Genomic DNA, 16905 nt, shown 5'->3' with positions numbered 1-16905 from the left:
TTTTATAGAAAGTTACACTCTGTTAAGAATAACTCCTGTCACTGGACTTTTCCATTTCCTTGACTATTCTTAAACAGTTATTCTTATATCTATATTGGTTGAAAATAATTCTATCGAGTTAAAAAAAACTTCAGAAAAGCCCAGTGTTTGGAATTGAACTATATTCATATATTAATTTTGGGAGGCCTGACACATTTTAATGATAACTTTTCCTTATGTTTTCATTTATTGTGGTCTTAGTTTTAGGTCCTTCAATAAAGGTTTCATAGATTTGATAGTTGTCTTCATTTAGTTCATGTACCTTTCTTGCTAAACTTATTCCTGGATATTTTATAGTTTTCGACACTGTTGTCAATGGGACTTTTCCCCCCTCTATTTCTAACTAATGTCAAACATAGGTTAAAAATGAATCTTTCATTTCCTATAGACCAGTGCCCCTCCTCCCCACCGCCTTCTTGCTATTCCAAATTAACAGAACTTGGATTCATGAAGAATGTGCTGGGGAAGATTTGCTATCTTAAATCACTTTCTCATTTTCTAATGTCACCCTGTAGAAAAATGCCCATAGATAACTGTGACTCTGTCCTTTTAGGATGAATGCCATCTTATTATTTTGAAAGTTTGCAGTTTTGCTTTATTTATCCCTTCTTGTGGTTTTTGTTAATTTGTTTTAATCTTCAAAGCAAGAATTCTCGAATTATGCATGTTCATTATATGAAAGACATTAAAATACTGTATACAGAAGTTAAAAATGCATCTATATTCACACTAGGCACAGATATTTTCCTTAACATTTATCTTATCCTTTGGAGCATATCTTTTAAAAAACTGAGATTTTATTTGGAGAATTTTGTGACAGTTTTTGATAATTGAGAACTCTTTAGGATAGCTTTGCTAATATTAGGGTTAGGAGAGTGCAAAATTGCTTTTTATTTTATTTGTGTCAAATTTGATGTTGATCATGTTCATCTATTATTGTTTATTTGGCCTTTATTGCTTTTCATGTGAATTAATGTGATTGAATCGTTCAGTAGACATATTTGCATTTACATACATCTATTTTTAAAATCTCAGTTTTGGTGAGTTTTGGTTATGGGTAATTAAGCATAAAATAAGATTCCTGTAACACAGTGGCATTTTAGGGAGAATTGAGCTTAAGATCTCTTAGAGGGATGCCAGCTGGCTGCCTAGACAGGGTGTGGTGATATCTTAATGTGGTCACACGTTTCATAGTTTTAGCCTTGAAGATCCAGAAATTCCATTTTAGTGTTTCACCTAGGAATGATTCATCCTGATCAAACTCACTGACATGTTCAGTTAGAATAACAGTGTTGTAATTCATAAGGGGTTATGCTTTTCTACTGAATTACCTGTATCTACTTTCCAGGGTACTCTGTTCCTTGTATGGAGGTATTTGCGAGGCAAGGTACTTGAGAAGGTGATTAATAATCAGAAAGTTGCATTGTGAGCCTGAAACTAGAGCATATAAAGTTGGATGGTCTTGAGTGTTTCATCACTCTAGGCCATGGTGAAAATTGATGAAAGAACCTTCCCTGTCCCACAATGATGTTTGCCTCTCAAGAGACCAAAATACTTATCCCCAGATTTAATCTCTTTTATTGAAATGAGGATGACTAACACTGGTCTCCTCTTTCTCTTCACTCTGTAGAGTATTTCTCTTCTGTGAACACGTTTCTTCATACAGGAGAAGTAGATGTGCACTGCCTCCCCCACCCTGCCCACTTTCTCCAAAAGAAAGAAAACCACAAAAACACAGACAATGAGAAAAGTCAGCTGTCATATTAGTGACAGGTGGTGTCTATAAGACATATTGGAAAGGAAAAGTCTGATTGAAGCATAATACTGTTGGTCAATTTGGTTTAATTTTCTTACTGTTAAGCATTCTTACTATTTTGGGCATAGTATTTTGCAAGTTTTAAATGCACGAAAGCAATTCAAATCTACATATGAGATAAAAATCTGAAATAAAGGTTCTTTGTGGAGCATAATTTGAAAGTATAGGCCATATGGAGAGTATGAGAGAGAAAGCTTGGAGGGTTTTGCCCAGTGTTAACTTAGGTCCCTTGAGTATTCTCAGCTGTGCTTACAAATCTATGACAAGATGTTACATGGCAGTTACTAGTAAAGTTAACTGAAATCCAGTTTCTTTTATTGTTTAGCAAGAAAGACTTCAAGCATGGTGGGTGGATAGAAAAGGAGATAATTTTAATATTGAAAATTGCTTTTAATTTTGGATTTCTTTTTAGATTTAGAGCTCAAATCTAGGCTTTAAGTTTAAAGGAAGAAGGACCAAGTATCAGCAGGAGCCCCAGCCTTTTGATTGTATGTTTTTGACTGTTGGCTGTCAGCTCAGAGCTCACAGCCAAGGAGTGAAGTCAGAAGTAAGAAGAAAGTTAACTGAGCAGGGTAGAATAGAGGTCTGGGTTGAGTCCTGATGCCTTTACCATAGCCATTAGCAGGCAGTGCACTTTATTTTGTATGCCTTGGAAAAGACAAGTATATTTTCTTGAGATAAGACTCTTCTAGTCTTTAGAATTCAGTAAATACGGTATTTATTGAGTTCGTACTCTTTTAGGCAAGGGGAATACAAGGATGAATAAAGCAAGGATCAGGCTTTAGGGAGATTATATTTAGGTGAGAAAAATAGGTATTTCAAAGAAAAAAGAGGTGATCATGGCTTGGAGGTGGTATTGATGTATGAGGAAAATCTTTATCTCACAAAGGGATTTGTGGAGATTTTGGAAAATACCATTTTCTTCATTTCGGGGATAAGATTTAGGAGAATTTGAACATATGCAGTCATTTTTTTTTTCTGGTCTCTTCTGCTTAAAGTTTTTCTTTCCTATGTGAAGCATTTATAATTTTGATTACTTTGGGTGTGTAAAATAATCTAATTTAGTTTAAGCTCCAAAACCTAATTTTGTTGAACCATTTTGGATAGAAATTTTTCCAAAATGAATTTCATACTTCCTTTTTTCTCTATATTTTTCATCATTATTTATCAAATAACCATTAATTAAATAGAATACATTTATCCACAGTCCCTGTATCTTAACAAGTCAGACTTTTAATTTTTCTGTGTTCCCTTTCCATCCTTGTGCTAATAAGTGTTTTACTTTCTATTATTAGTTTTTAAAAAGATGACAAAGAGGGCTTCCTAGGTGGCGCAGTGGTTGAGAATCCACCTGCCAATGCAGGGGACACGGATTCGATCCCTGCTCCAGGAAGATCCCATATGCTGCGGAGCAACTAAGCCCGTGCGCCACAACTATTGCGCCTGTGCGTTAGAGCCCATGAGCCACAGCTATTGAGCCCATGTACTGCAACTACTGAAGCCCACACGCCTAGAGCCTGTGCTCCGCAACAAGAGAAGCCACGGCAATGAGCAGCCCGCGCACCACAACGAAGAGTAACCCCCACTCACCGCAACTAAAAAGAAAGCCCGCTCACAGCCAATAAAATAAATAAATAAATAAATTTATTTAAAAAAAGATGACAAAGAGGGACACTTTATTTTGAAAAAGTGTACAAGCATGTACATATAAAATATATGGACATTTAATCATTTTTTTAAAAGGTTAAGTCTTTTTTAAATTTATTTTTATTTTGTTTTGGCTGCATTGCGTCTTTGTTACTGTGTGCAGGCTTTCTCTAGTTGCGCTGAGCGGGGCTACTCTTCATTGTGGTGCACAGGCTTCTCATTGTGGGGCTTCTTTTGTTGTGGAGCATGGGCTCTAGGCACTCGGGCTTCAGTAGTTGTGGCATGTGGGCTCAGTATTGTGGGCTTAGTTGCTCCTGTGGCATGTGGGATCTTCCTGCACCAGAGATCGAACCCATGTCCCCTGTATTGGCAGGTGGATTCTTAACCACTGAGCCACCAGGGAAGTCCAGGACATTTAATCATTGACTGAAGCTATTGAAATACTAGATGTAAATGGTTAGCTGCAGAAGGAGAAATTGACAGAAACACAATCATGGTTATAGACTTAAATATATCTTTCTCAGTCTTTGATGGGTCAGGTAGTTAAGTTAATAAGAGCAGACAGTATCTGAACTATGTAATTTTTAGAAATTGGTTACTGTTTTATTAGCCATGGATACTGTTTTATTTTCATGTAATTGTTACCTTTATTTTTTTAAACAGCTTTATTGAGATATACAAAAAATTGCACATATTTAATGTATAATTTGATGAGTGAGGTTATAATTTTATATTCAGTTTTTTCTACCTTTTGCTTTAAATATTAAATATTAATCTTTTTGAACTATTCCTTGAACTAGAGTCTTATTATAAAAACTGATATGATACTGTTTGTAATTTGTTAACACTCTTAGGACTTTAGGGAGAATTGAAGACTTTTTGCTAGCACACTGAGTATCCTCAGACTACTATGCTGTGTGTGTGTGTGTGTGTGTGTGTGTGTGTGTGATAAATGCATTAATTGTGGATTTTTTTAAAAAGTTGTAAATTAAGGTAGTTATTGTGGAAGTCAAAGGCAGAGATTTACAGATGATTTGATCTTTTCCTTTTTGATCAATCATTTAACTTTTTAAAATAGAAGTCGAGGGACTTCCTAGGTGGCGCAGTGGTTAAGAATCTGCCTGTCAATGCAGGGGACCTGGGTTCGGGCTCTGCTCCGGGAGGATCCCACATGCCACGGAGCAACGAAGCCTGTGCGCCACAACTATTGAGGCCATGTACCGCAACTACTGAAGCCCACTTGCCTAGAGCCGGTGCTCCGCAACAAGAGAAGCCACTGCAATGAGGAGCCTGCGCACCACAATGAAGAATAGCCCCCGCTCACGTCAACTAGAGAAAACCTATGTGCAGCAACAAAAGACCCAACGCAGCCAATAAACAAATAAATAAATAAATTAAAAAAAAAATAGAAGTCGGTAAAGTAAGGGCACAAGCTTTATTTTTTAAATTGTGGTAGGAATACAATAAGAATTGTCCTCTTGACAAATTTTCTTTTGCACAATATAATATTGTATAGGCACAGTGTTATAGCAGATCTCTAGAATTTATTAGTCTTGCCAGTATGCTTTTGAATGCTTGTTTCTGTTATATGTAAGTTTTATTTGTTTGTTTTGCTACCGTTTTTGGTTTTTCCTTTGCTGTTAGGTGACATTTTAACTACCATCAGTGTCATTTCCTGAAACAGTTTCTTTCTCCTGGACCCCCCATCCTCTTCAGTTTCTTCTCTAGTTTTCTAATTTGTTCTATCCTGGAAAAGGCTGAATAAGAACCTGCCGATAAAGTAGATGTTCTGTATAGATGTGTGTTGATGTCATGCTCTCTGTTGGTTGCACGAGATTATAAAAATGTTTTGGATTCTCAGCTATGTTCCATATAGCTGAGTCATTACTATGCTTTATATTCTTACCAAATTTTTTTTTAAAGGATAGAGTTTGTTGTTGTTGTTGTTTTTTTTTCCCCTCCCCCTGTTGTTGTTTTTTATGATAGTTCTTTAAGCTGTTGTATTTTAAGGAATCTCATGGCTTTTGAGTATTTTGAAAAGCAAACAAAAACTTAAAAAAAAATAAGGTAATCCTCAACATTGTAGTAAAAGTATGTTATGTAGTCTACAACATTCACTACATAGATTAGATGTATTTAAATCCAATTTTTAGAGGTATTTAAGAGATAAAGCATATGGAAAATAATAATAAACATTCACTTACCTACTACATAGTCTGAGAAATAAAACATCACCAGTATAGCTGAAGCTTCCTGTGTATCACTGCCCCGATCATATTCCCCTCCCTCCCAGATGTGCCACTGTGTTGGATTTGACCATTATCTTTCACATGCATGTTCTTATTCTCTTACTGCATCTTTAAAATTGAAGTATAGTTGATTTACAGTGTTTCAAGTGTACAGCAGAGTGATTCAGTTATACATGTACTCTTACTGTACTTCTGTAGTATCTCTAGAGAATAAGTACTTCCATGTGTTTCAGACCTTTGTAAATATTAATACTGTGTATCTGTCTGCAACTTATTTTTGCTCAAAATTATTTTATGCAAGGATAATTTATTCATGTAGCCAGTATTATGGCCAACATTTGTTCAGTGATTACTGTGTGCTAGGCACTTTGCTAAGAATTTTACATTTATTCTAATTTAATTCTTGTAACAATCCATTGAGGTCCTTACTCCCCGCATTTTACCAACGAGGAAACTGAACTCTGAGAGGTTAAGCCATTTACCCAGGGACACACAGCTAATAAGTGGTGAAGCTGGGATTCAAACGTAGGTAATTTTACTCCAGGGTGATTATTTTAAACAATGACAGGACCATTGGATAAGGATAGGATACACAATCTCTTATCAGTTCTGAGATCCCCAAAATACTGAAAACCAGATGTTCTTCATAATTCTTTTGGTGTTAAAGTCTGATCTGACCAGATATGAGGATGTTTGTAATGTTTGTCTCATTTGTTGTGAATATTTTTATGTGTTGCTGCAGAAATATTGTTTGATAATGGGGCTGCTGCTCCAGACATAGTGGGCAAATTATGACATGTGGTGTAGGTACTATATTACCTTTCTAAAATTCAGAAAATTCTTAGTTGTCGTGTAAAGGTTTTGGATGAGTAATTGTGTACTGGTACTGTGCCACAAACCTCTTTCTATATGGGATTTTGGATTTGTTTGGCTGATCCAGAAATCACTTAATTTCACAAAAGGAAAAATCTCTAAATATGTTGAGTTAGTTTGGCCTATCAGAAATACAATTGTCTGTTCTGTCATTGATTAGCAATTTCTGCTTTTTATTGTTTGGCTGGAATTTAAAAATCTGTTTTTCCTCAGTAGACTTTGAGATCTTAAGCATAGAGACTATGTTCTTGCCAGTCCCCGGCACCTATTTCAATGCCTGGCATAGAGAAGGCACAGCAAATATTTGTTGAATGAGTGATTGGCACTTGCTTGTATAATGTGTTTCCCTGTTACTTAGGTTGTCTCTGGGGTAGTGTGACTAATTGAACAGGAGGAAAAAGAAGAGGTGCATGAAGGTAACTTTTGATTCCATATTTTTTACATTCTCCCTTTCCATTGTGAGATGGATTTTTAAAAAAAATTTTGAACAACTTTTTTTAATGGTTTATTTATTTGTTTATTTATTTGTTTTGGCTGCTTTGGGTTTTCGTTGCTGCACGTGGGCTTTCTCTAGTTGCAGCGAGCGGGGGCTACTCTTCCTTGCGGTGCACAGGCTTCTCGTTGTGGTGGCTTCTGTTGTTGAGGAGCACAGGCTTTAGGCACTTGGGCTTCAGTAGTTGCAGCACGTGGGCTCAGTAGTTGTGGCACTCAGGCTTTAGAGTGCAGGCTCAGTAGTTGTGGTGCACAAGCTTAGTTGCTCCGTGGCATGTGGAATCTTCCCAGACCAGGGATTGAGCCTGTGTCCCCTGCATTGGCAAGGGGATTCTTAACCACTGCGCCACCAGAGAAGTCTGTTGAAATGGATTTAAATGATGCTTATGTTGATGTCACTTATGGTATTGTATTCTCTGTTTTATAACTGTAGTCTAATGGGCCCTGAACTGTTAAACTTTTTTTTTTTCATTTTCTGATTAAAGACCTTGATCCTGCTGCTTTCTGAATTCAAGATTCTCAAACTTAATGACTGTGTTTTAGTTAAGTATAGTATATGATATTTTGCTCCTTATTGAAGTTCGGTTTATTTTTTCCTTGTACAGAGATGCTTGACTGTACAAGCAGACAAATGAAGGGACTACCTTTGATTTATAAAGAATGATACTTTTAAAATTGACAAGCTGAGAATAGAATGATATGTAATGTGGTCAAGAAATATTTGTTCTCATAGTTTTTTTTAATAAATTTATTTATTTATTTATTGGCTGCATTGGGTTTTCGTTGCTGCACATGGGCTTTCTCTAGTTGCAGTGAGCAGGGGCTACTCTTTGTGGTGCACGGCCACCTCATTGCGGTGGCTTCTCTTGTTATGGAGCATGAGCTCTAGGCACGCGGGTTTCAGTATTTGCGGCACAGGGCTCAATAGTTGTGGCACATGGGCTTAATTGCTCCGTGGCATGTGGGATCTTCCTGGGGCAGGGATTGAACCCGTGTCCCCTGCATTGGCAGGCGGATTCTTAAGCACTGTGCCACCTAGGAAGTCCCTTGTTCTCATAGATTTTTAAAGCTGATTCAGTACCCTTATTTTTTAGTTGATGGAACAGAGGCTTGGAGAAGTCAGGTGGCTTTCCCTGGGTAGCTTGGGTGACAATGGTGGTTGATTATTAGGATCTTCCTTCTATTGTTTTGGTGCTAACATTTCTTTTAAATATGTTCTTTTCTTTATAGAAATTGTCTGAGAAATATTCAACATGTTAAGAGTATATATTTGAAAGATTTAGGAACTTTGTCATTAAAAATCTAAAACCATAATCTCTAAGGTTTATTAATGTAAGAAGACTTAGGGAGGAGGCCAGAGAAGAGGCTAGCTTACTAGGCCCAATTCTGTAGCCCAATAATTTTTCCTTCTACTTACAATTCTTTGACTTTAATTGCTGCTGCTTCCAGTGCATAGTTCCTGTGGTGTGCCTCCCTCCTTTCAGTGCTTTGGCCAAAACATGGACACAAACTTTTTGTTTTTCTATTTTGCAGGATTTGAAATGGCTGGAATTTTTATTTTTTAATTTTAAAAAATATTTATTTATTTATTTGATTGCACTGGGTCTTAGTTGCAGCAGTGGGCTCCTTAGTTGCGGCATGTGAGCTCCTTGTGGCATGCAAACTCTTAGTTGTGGCATGCATGTGGGATCTAGTTCCCTGATCAGGGATCAAACCCAGGCCCCCTGCATTGGGAGCACGGAGTCCCAATCACTGCCCCACAAGGGAAGTCCCTGAAATTTTTAGAATAGACTCTCTTACATATCTAAGGTAGAAATAAAGAGAAATACAAGTTCTCAAAGGTTTGTCATTGTCCCTTTCCACATATTTAAAGCAGTATCCTCTCTTTTAGTCTCAGTTCACCTGTTTAGAAGTCCAAAAGGGATATAGCTTAATAGACACCTTTTCAGGGCTTCCTAGGTGGTGCAGTGGTTAAGAATCCGCCTGCCAATGCAGAGGACACAGGTTTGATCCCTGCTCCAGGAAGATCCCACATGCCTCGGAGCAACTAAGCCCGCGTGCCCAAAAAAAAAAAAAAAAAAAAAGACACCTTTTCAGACCTGCCTCTGTGTTTGAAAAGCACTACCTTTGAACCTACCACTCAGGAACTCCTTTCTAGACAGCTTGATACCTTTATGAGGGTTAGCTTAATAGAGCCCCATTTAGTTCCCTGTCCCCCATTGGCCCCATCTCTACTTTATTGGCAAAGAACATGACTTCGTCTTCCAGGTGAGACCTGCCTTCAGCCAGCCCTTAAATAAGGGTTTGCTATTATCTTTTAAATGTGCCTTAAAGCAGGTTGGAACAATTGGTAATTTTGTCACTCTTCTACTTAATATCCCATTGCGTATTACTATAACTGGTTAAATAGGTCTAAATTGTTTAATTGAAGGCTTTTTTGTTTGATTTTAAAAAACTTTAATTTTTAAGTGAACATACATAACATTGACTTTTTTGGAGTGTATAGTCCTGTGAACTCTAACACATGTATAGATTTATGTAATAACCACCGCAATTAGCATACAATTCTATCATCTCAGAAAAGCTTCCACAGGATGTCCTTTTTTAGTTCCCCCAATCTTAACCTCTGGCAGCCATTGATCTGTTCTCCATCACTATAGTTTTGTCTTGAGAATTTCATATAAATGGGATCATTCAGTATGTAACCTTTTTTCTGAAACAGTTTTCTTTCACTAGGCATAATGCCTTAGAGCTCTGTATGTTATGCCATGTAGCAATAGTTTGTTCCTTTTTAAATTGCTATGTAGTGTTCCATTTTTATGGATTTACCACATTTTATTTCCAGTTTTTGGCGGTTATGAACAGAGCTGCTATAAACATTCATGTATAGGTTTTTGTGTGAGCAAAAGTTTTCATTTTTCTGTGACAAATTTCTAGATATGGGATTGCTGGGTCATATGGTAAACATATGTTTTAAGTTCATAAGAAACTGTCAAACTATTTTCCAGAATGGCAGTACCATTTTGCATCCCCTCCATCAGTGTATGAGAGTTCCATTTGCTCTGTATCCTCCCCAGCACTTGTTGTTTTAGCGATTCTAATAGGTGTGTAGAGGTATCTTTTTCTCCCCCTTTTTTGTCTATTTTTATTTATATTTTTAGCTCTTAATTGGAGTATAATTGCTTTACACTATTTTGCCAGTTTCTGCTGTACAACAAAGTGAATCAGCTGTATTTATGCATATATCCCCATATCCCTTCCCTCCTAAGCCTTCCTCCCACCCTCCCTATCCCACCCCTCTAAGTCATCACCCATCATTGAGTTGATCTCCCTGTGTTATGCAGCAGCTTCCCACTAGCTATCTATTTTACATTTGGTAGTGTATATATATCAATGCTACTCTCTCACTTCGTCCCAGCTTCCCCTTCGCACTCCCGCCCCTGCCCCCATCCTCAAGTCCATTCTCTACATCTGCATCTTTGTTCTTGCCCTGCCACTGGGTTCATCAGTACCATTTTTTAAGATTCCATATATATGTGTTAGCGTATGGTATTTGTTTTTCTTTTTCTGGCTTACTTCACTTTGTATGACAGACTCTAGGTCCATCCACCGCACTACAAATAACTCAATTTCATTCCTTTTTATGGCTAAGTAATATTCCATTGTATATATGTGCCACATCTTCTTTATCTCTTTGGTTTTAATTTGTATTTCTCTAATGCCTGATGTAGTTGAGCATCTCTTAAATATGTTTATTTATCAACCTTATACCTTTTTGGTAAAGTATTCATTTTAGTCTTTTGCCTGTTTTAAAAAAAATTGGGTTGGTTTGTTTTAACTGTTATGTTTTGAGAGTTCTTTGTATGTTCTGAATACATACATGTCCTTTGTTGATATGTGATTTGCAAATATTCCAGTCTGTAACTTGTCTTTTCATTTTCTTGTAGTATTTTTCATAACACAAAAGTCTGTACTTTTTATGAAGTCCCATTTTATCATATTTTTCTTTTATGGGTTGTGTCTTTAGTATAATGTCTAAGAACTCTGCCTAACCCCAGGTCATGAAGGTTTTCTCCTATATCCTCTAAAAGTTTTATAGTTGTATGTTTTACATTTAGATCTATGATCCATTTTGAGTTAATAAGGTGTGAGATTTAAGTCAAGGTTCATTTTTTTTTTTTTTTAGTATATGGATGTCCAGTTGTGATGTGCATTGAGTTGTTTATACTATTACCTAATTATCCTTTTAATGTTTGTGGTGATATTCTCTCTTTCATTCCTAATAATTGGTAATTTGTATTTTCTCTTTCATCATCTGGCCAGAGGTTTATCAATTTTATTGGTCTTTTCAAAGAACCAGCTTTCAGTTTCATTGACTTGATCTTATTTTTTGTGTTTAATTCAATTGATTTCTGGTTTTTTGTTTGCTTTTTTTTAGTTCTTTTGGGTTTATTTTGCTCTTTTTCTAGGGTTATTTGTTTTTTTTTTGGCCGTACCACGCAGCTTAGGAGATCTTAGTTCCCAGACCAGGGTTGACCAAGGATGGCTGGGGTTGAACCCGTGCCCTCAGCAGTGAAAGCAAGGAGTCCTAACCACTGGACTGCCAGGGAATTCCCTCCAGTTTCTTAAGGTAGAACCTTAGATTGTCAGATTGTTGACTTGTTTTTTCTGTGCTTATACAAGCATTTAAGGTTATACATTTCCCTCTAAGCACTGCTTAAGTGTATACCTCAGATTTTAATGTGTTTATGTTTTTGTTCAGTTCAGTATATTTGCCATTTTCCCTTGATATTTCCTCTTTCACCCATGAATTATTTGGAAATGTATTGTTTAATTTCTGAGTACAGGGAGAGTTTTCCAGTTAGCTTTCTGTTTAATTCTGTTATGTTCAGAGACCATATTTTGTATGATTTCCATTCATTTAAATTTATTAACTTTTTTTTTTTTTTGGCTCTGTGGCTTGTGGGATCTCAGTTCCCCAACCAGGGACTGAACCCCAGCCATGGCAGTGAAAGCACCGAATCTTAACCACTGGACCGCCAGGGAATTTCCTAACTTTTTTTTTTTAATGACCCAAGGCATGGTCTGTCTTGGTGAGTGTTCTGTAATTGAGAACAATGTATATTCTACTCTTGTTGGTTGGGATGTTATATACATATTTGTTAGATCCAGTTAGTTGAGGATGGCATTCATGTCAACTAACTGTTAATACTCTGTCTATAGTTCTATCCTTAGAGAGCATGTTGGTTTCTAACTGTAGTTGAGGGATTGCCATATTTTTCCTTTCATATCTGTCAATTTTGCCTCATATTTTTTTAGCACTATTGTCAGATACGTTTTCAATTCAGATTGTTGTATTTTCTTGGTGAATTCACTCTTTTATCAAACAGTGGGAGGGTAGGGAGTGATTTACTCCATACTCATAGGTTCACAGCTCCTCTGGTCAGAGAGAAGAGTTTCCCTTTCCCAGTTTTTAGATGCCTGCCTGGCTGTTACTGCCATTGCTTGTTTGCCACAGCTACCACCATTGCAGTATTTTCTAGGAGCAGGGGTGGAGGGAAGGAAAAAACAAATGAGAGAATTTCCTCTGTTGTTCTTTGTCTTTCTTTTCCTGCTCCTTGGACCAGAAAGAGAGGGTTTTTCTTAGCGCTTCTTCTCTGTACCCAGTGAGCACTTCTGGGTTTTGGGCTGCCCTTGGGTACAGGCTGGGCAATACTGGGGGAAAATGACAGCTCCTTGCCAATTTGATGGAACTTCAAATTCTGCTCTCTTTCTCCAGTCTGCTCACTGTCATTTATTTTTCAGAGTCCTCAGGTAGCTGTGGTATACATTTTGTCCAGGATTTATAGTTGCATCCCGAAGGAGAGGCAGGAGTCTCCATGGAGTGTTGTTTACTCCCATCTTCACTAGAACCAGAACTTTTTGTTTAGTTTTGATCTTAGAATATAGTCTGAAATATACTAAGTTCTTTTTTTAAAATTCTTTACTATGTAAATAAACTTTTGTTTTTCATTCATGCCTGTGTGAACCAAAAAAAAAAAAAATGTTGCCTGCCATTTCAATAAACAAAGAGTATTGCCTGCCATCAAGCCATCAGCCACTGCTGCCAGTGCAGCCACCCGATGGTGCACCCTGAAGGGAATTTAGAATGGAGAAAAACAGAATACCTGCCCTAGATAGTTAAGATGCATATCAAAACAATGATTTCAATAAACCCAGACTCTTGCATTTTCCCATGCATAGAAAAGCACTAAAATCGTTAACTTGAGGTGTCTGTTTTTTGTGATTAGTAGTCACCTTTGGTATGTTTTTAGTTTTGTTTTGTTTTTTTCTGCAGAAACTCATATATATCCTGGCTCTTTGCTTACCTCTTTGGAGCAGTCCCTCAGAGCTATCCCTGGCTATAGTCTTCAATAATGCCATGAATGAAACATGTCTCAGCTTTTAGGTTGTGCGTTTTTTTCAGTCAGCAGTTTGCTGAGATTGGTTTATTATTTTTTTTCCTCATCATGTTTTCAACAAGTGCTTAGTATACTGAGATGATTTTGTTTCTTGGAAAGGTGTGTGAGTCTGTTTGGTCTTTTCTCCTGACTTCTCATTTTGTGGAGTTGAGCTTTGGTTATGATCATATTCAGTATTTATCTGATGCTTTGTTGAGCTATGTTGAGTTTAACAACAGTTGAGCAGAAAATATCTTTCTACTCTAAGGTTAGGCATAGACCTTCCCTTAATTTAAGGACTGCCTAAAGATTTGGATTGAGTTAGTTCCTAAGATATTTTGGTATTTGTGATAGGCTTTACATCATTGGTGTATTTTATGTCTTATTTTGCTTTAGTTAATACTTAACAGTTTTATTTGTGTTCTTTCCAGAGGTTTAAAGAATTGAGGGGTTTGTATGTAATTGCTGTGCTGGAACTTTGTATTACTGGACTTAGCAAGTCTTAAATTCTTAAAAATCAGAAGTGTGTATGGGAAGTTATGTGAATGGTTTTGGTAGTAAAAAATGTAAACATCTTTATTTAATGTCTTTCCATATCCAGAGGATGCCAGCCCCCATCAGATTGCGGGAGCTGATCCGGACCATCCGGACAGCCCGAACCCAAGCCGAGGAACGAGAAATGATCCAGAAAGAATGTGCTGCAATTCGGTCATCTTTTAGAGAAGAAGACAATACATACCGGTGTCGGAATGTGGCAAAATTACTATATATGCACATGCTGGGCTACCCTGCTCACTTTGGACAGGTAGGCTGGGCTGAGACCATATCTAGCAAGGGTACTCTTATTTTAATGTCAATAGGTCAGGGACTGTCAGTCTTTCCTGCCTGGGAAGACAGGCTATTTTTGATGTCCTCGTAGTCTGATTATTGTGGAACTGAGGGTAGAATTGAGAGAGAAAGCTGCAGACCTGGAAAGGCATGATATTGCCATCAATTATCCTTTCCATTGGGAATCTCTCATTATGTGGATTAGAGTGTGTTTTGATGGTGGCAGTGAGTTTAAAGATTGACTGGGATTAACCAGTAGACTGTGATTGTTCTGTCAGAGGGCCTGGACTATAATGAGTACACATTTAAGAGAAGTTTACTAAATGTTTTCTTAATTATTTGCTCAGCGCAGTGATATTATAGGGAGGAACACTCCTGACAGATGTTTTTAAGTAAAAGAAGTTAAATGATTGCTAAGTAATGCCAAGTAAAGGATTTTGTCCTTACCTCATTCTTTGATAGCTATAACCACTATGCAGGTCTGCCTCTTGATTCGCTCCTACCCACAAGCACATATAGCCAGTCTGGGCATGATGTTCTTGGTGATAAGTGCTTTCTTCTTTCCACATTTATATATCGTATGGGAGATTGAATTACAGAGAAGGGTATAGTGGGTTTTTTAATTCTTATGAATGCTATTAAATTTTATTTCACTTAAGAATTTAATTGTATACTAAGTAGTCTTTTTAAGGAAAAGACTGCAAAATTAAAAGAAAGAATGCACAGTACTAGGTACAAGGAGAAAAAAATACCACCCATATTTGCATTATTCAAAGATAATATTGTTAATGTTTTGATATATTTGTCAGGAAAGATGGTCATCAGTTTATCTTCTGTTTATCAGAAATGGATCTAGGTGGTTATTCATGTAGTACATGACATAATTAGTATAAAGCAAATAGATGTTCATATATTCTTGTTGGTTGATTTTAAGTAGACACATTAAGTTAGATAGTCAAGTGGAAGGAAAACTCCTAATTGTTAACATCGTGGAAACAGTAGATTTATATATTCCAAAGAGTGTTCTTGAATTTAAAATCGTAGGATGGACTTTGGTGATATTTCATTTTGTAAAGGAGCTTTCTCTATATAGATCTCTAAGATTTATTTCTGTAACATGTTTAAATAAAATATGCTTTCCAGGTCTGTCTAGGTGGCATTTTTTAGGTGTTTTAGAACTTAATTAGATAAAACAGTTAAGTCTTAGGTGGACTGAGTGTTAATACGCAAGAAAACTACTAAAATTTTGATACAAAAAATAAATATTTTTTTTCTGAGTGGGAATAGGAATCATAACTTTAAGGCCCTCATTCTGTTTCCTCTATTTGAATAAGTCATGGCCCTATCCATATCGGGGTAATTTGGTACCCCGCCCATGAGAATTGCCTTTTGTAATGTACCCGTGGAAAGATTCCTATTGAGATTCTCTCTCCTGCATATATGAGTCACAGTGCCATTTTCATTTAATTATATGTAAAAACAGCCACCCTTTAGTTGCATTTTCTGTGTTAGACCTGCACTGTTCATTGTATAGCACTAACTGTGTAGCCACTGGTCTTTAGAAATGTGGCTAGTTCAACTGAGGCGAATATTAAAGGAAAATAAATTGGGGGGGTGGTGGCGGTACTTGATGCAGTTATTGGAAAACTTAAATATGTTTTTAAAACTTGGGTATGTGAATTTATTTTATCAATTGTAAATCTTATGAAATCTGAATACAGTTCAAATATTTCTGATGGATATGTAGTGTACAAATTGAGATGTGCTGTAAGTGTAAAATACATACTGTATTTAGAAGCCTTAGTACAAAAGAAAGATGTAAAATAGCTAACAATTTTTATGCTGATTATATGTTGAAATGATATTTTAGATATATTGGGTTAAATAAAATATTAAAGCTAATTTCACCTGTTTCTTTTTCTTTTTTACTGCAGTATCTAACATGATACTGTACAACAGAAATTAAATGAGCCAAATGTATAATTTAAAAATTTCTAATAACCATATTTTAAAAGTCTTATTTTAATTTTACAATCAAACCCATGAGGGTAGGTAGTATCCACATAGAACAGATGAGAAAACTGAAATTCAGAGTTTGTGACTTGTTTAAACTGAAATTTAGAGTTTAAGTGACTTGTTACTCAACCTTGTATAACTTTAAAACCTATTCATTTTTTGTGTTTAGTTTAAATCTGTAAATAGCTGTTTGCATTAAGTTAATTAATTAATTATTTTACCCCTGCCTTGCAGTATAAAGGATTTGAGATGGCATACGTTACCAACATCTATTTAAAAGAGAAAAAGAATAGTAGAAAGTAAGAGTTAGGAGAAGGAAGAATTCAGAACACAGGGCCTGTGTAGCTGCTGTTGGAGAGGCAGCTCAGGCAAGAAAAAAAAAATCAGTTATGTGGTTGTTGTTACTAGAATTTAAGAGTACAACTGCAGGAACCAGACTGCCTCGATGTGAATTCTGGCTTTGTTGCTTTACTCTTTGTGTTTTTGAGCAAGAACCTTAACCTTT

General features: G+C 36.5%; 1 protein-coding gene across 2 annotated transcripts in view; it reads left to right on the top strand.

Moving 5' to 3' along the window:
• AP1G1 (adaptor related protein complex 1 subunit gamma 1) overlaps positions 1-16905 on the top strand; it is a 73419-nt gene that overhangs the window by 8325 nt on the left and 48189 nt on the right. The window contains exons 1-2 of one of the 2 annotated variants that reach the window (XM_057711133.1): positions 6989-7040; positions 14158-14361. In XM_057711133.1, coding sequence (XP_057567116.1) covers positions 7035-7040; positions 14158-14361 — 210 coding nt within the window. In that variant the 5' untranslated portion in view covers positions 6989-7034. Of the gene's footprint in view, positions 1-6988; positions 7041-14157; positions 14362-16905 lie in introns of those variants that run through there. The other variant, XM_057711134.1, reaches the window with a different exon arrangement.

Source organism: Hippopotamus amphibius, chromosome 16 (assembly GCF_030028045.1).
Source record: "Hippopotamus amphibius kiboko isolate mHipAmp2 chromosome 16, mHipAmp2.hap2, whole genome shotgun sequence".
NCBI lineage: Eukaryota > Metazoa > Chordata > Mammalia > Artiodactyla > Hippopotamidae > Hippopotamus > Hippopotamus amphibius.
Note: the sequence above shows the minus strand (reverse complement) of the source record. Positions and strands in the feature narration are given on the sequence as shown.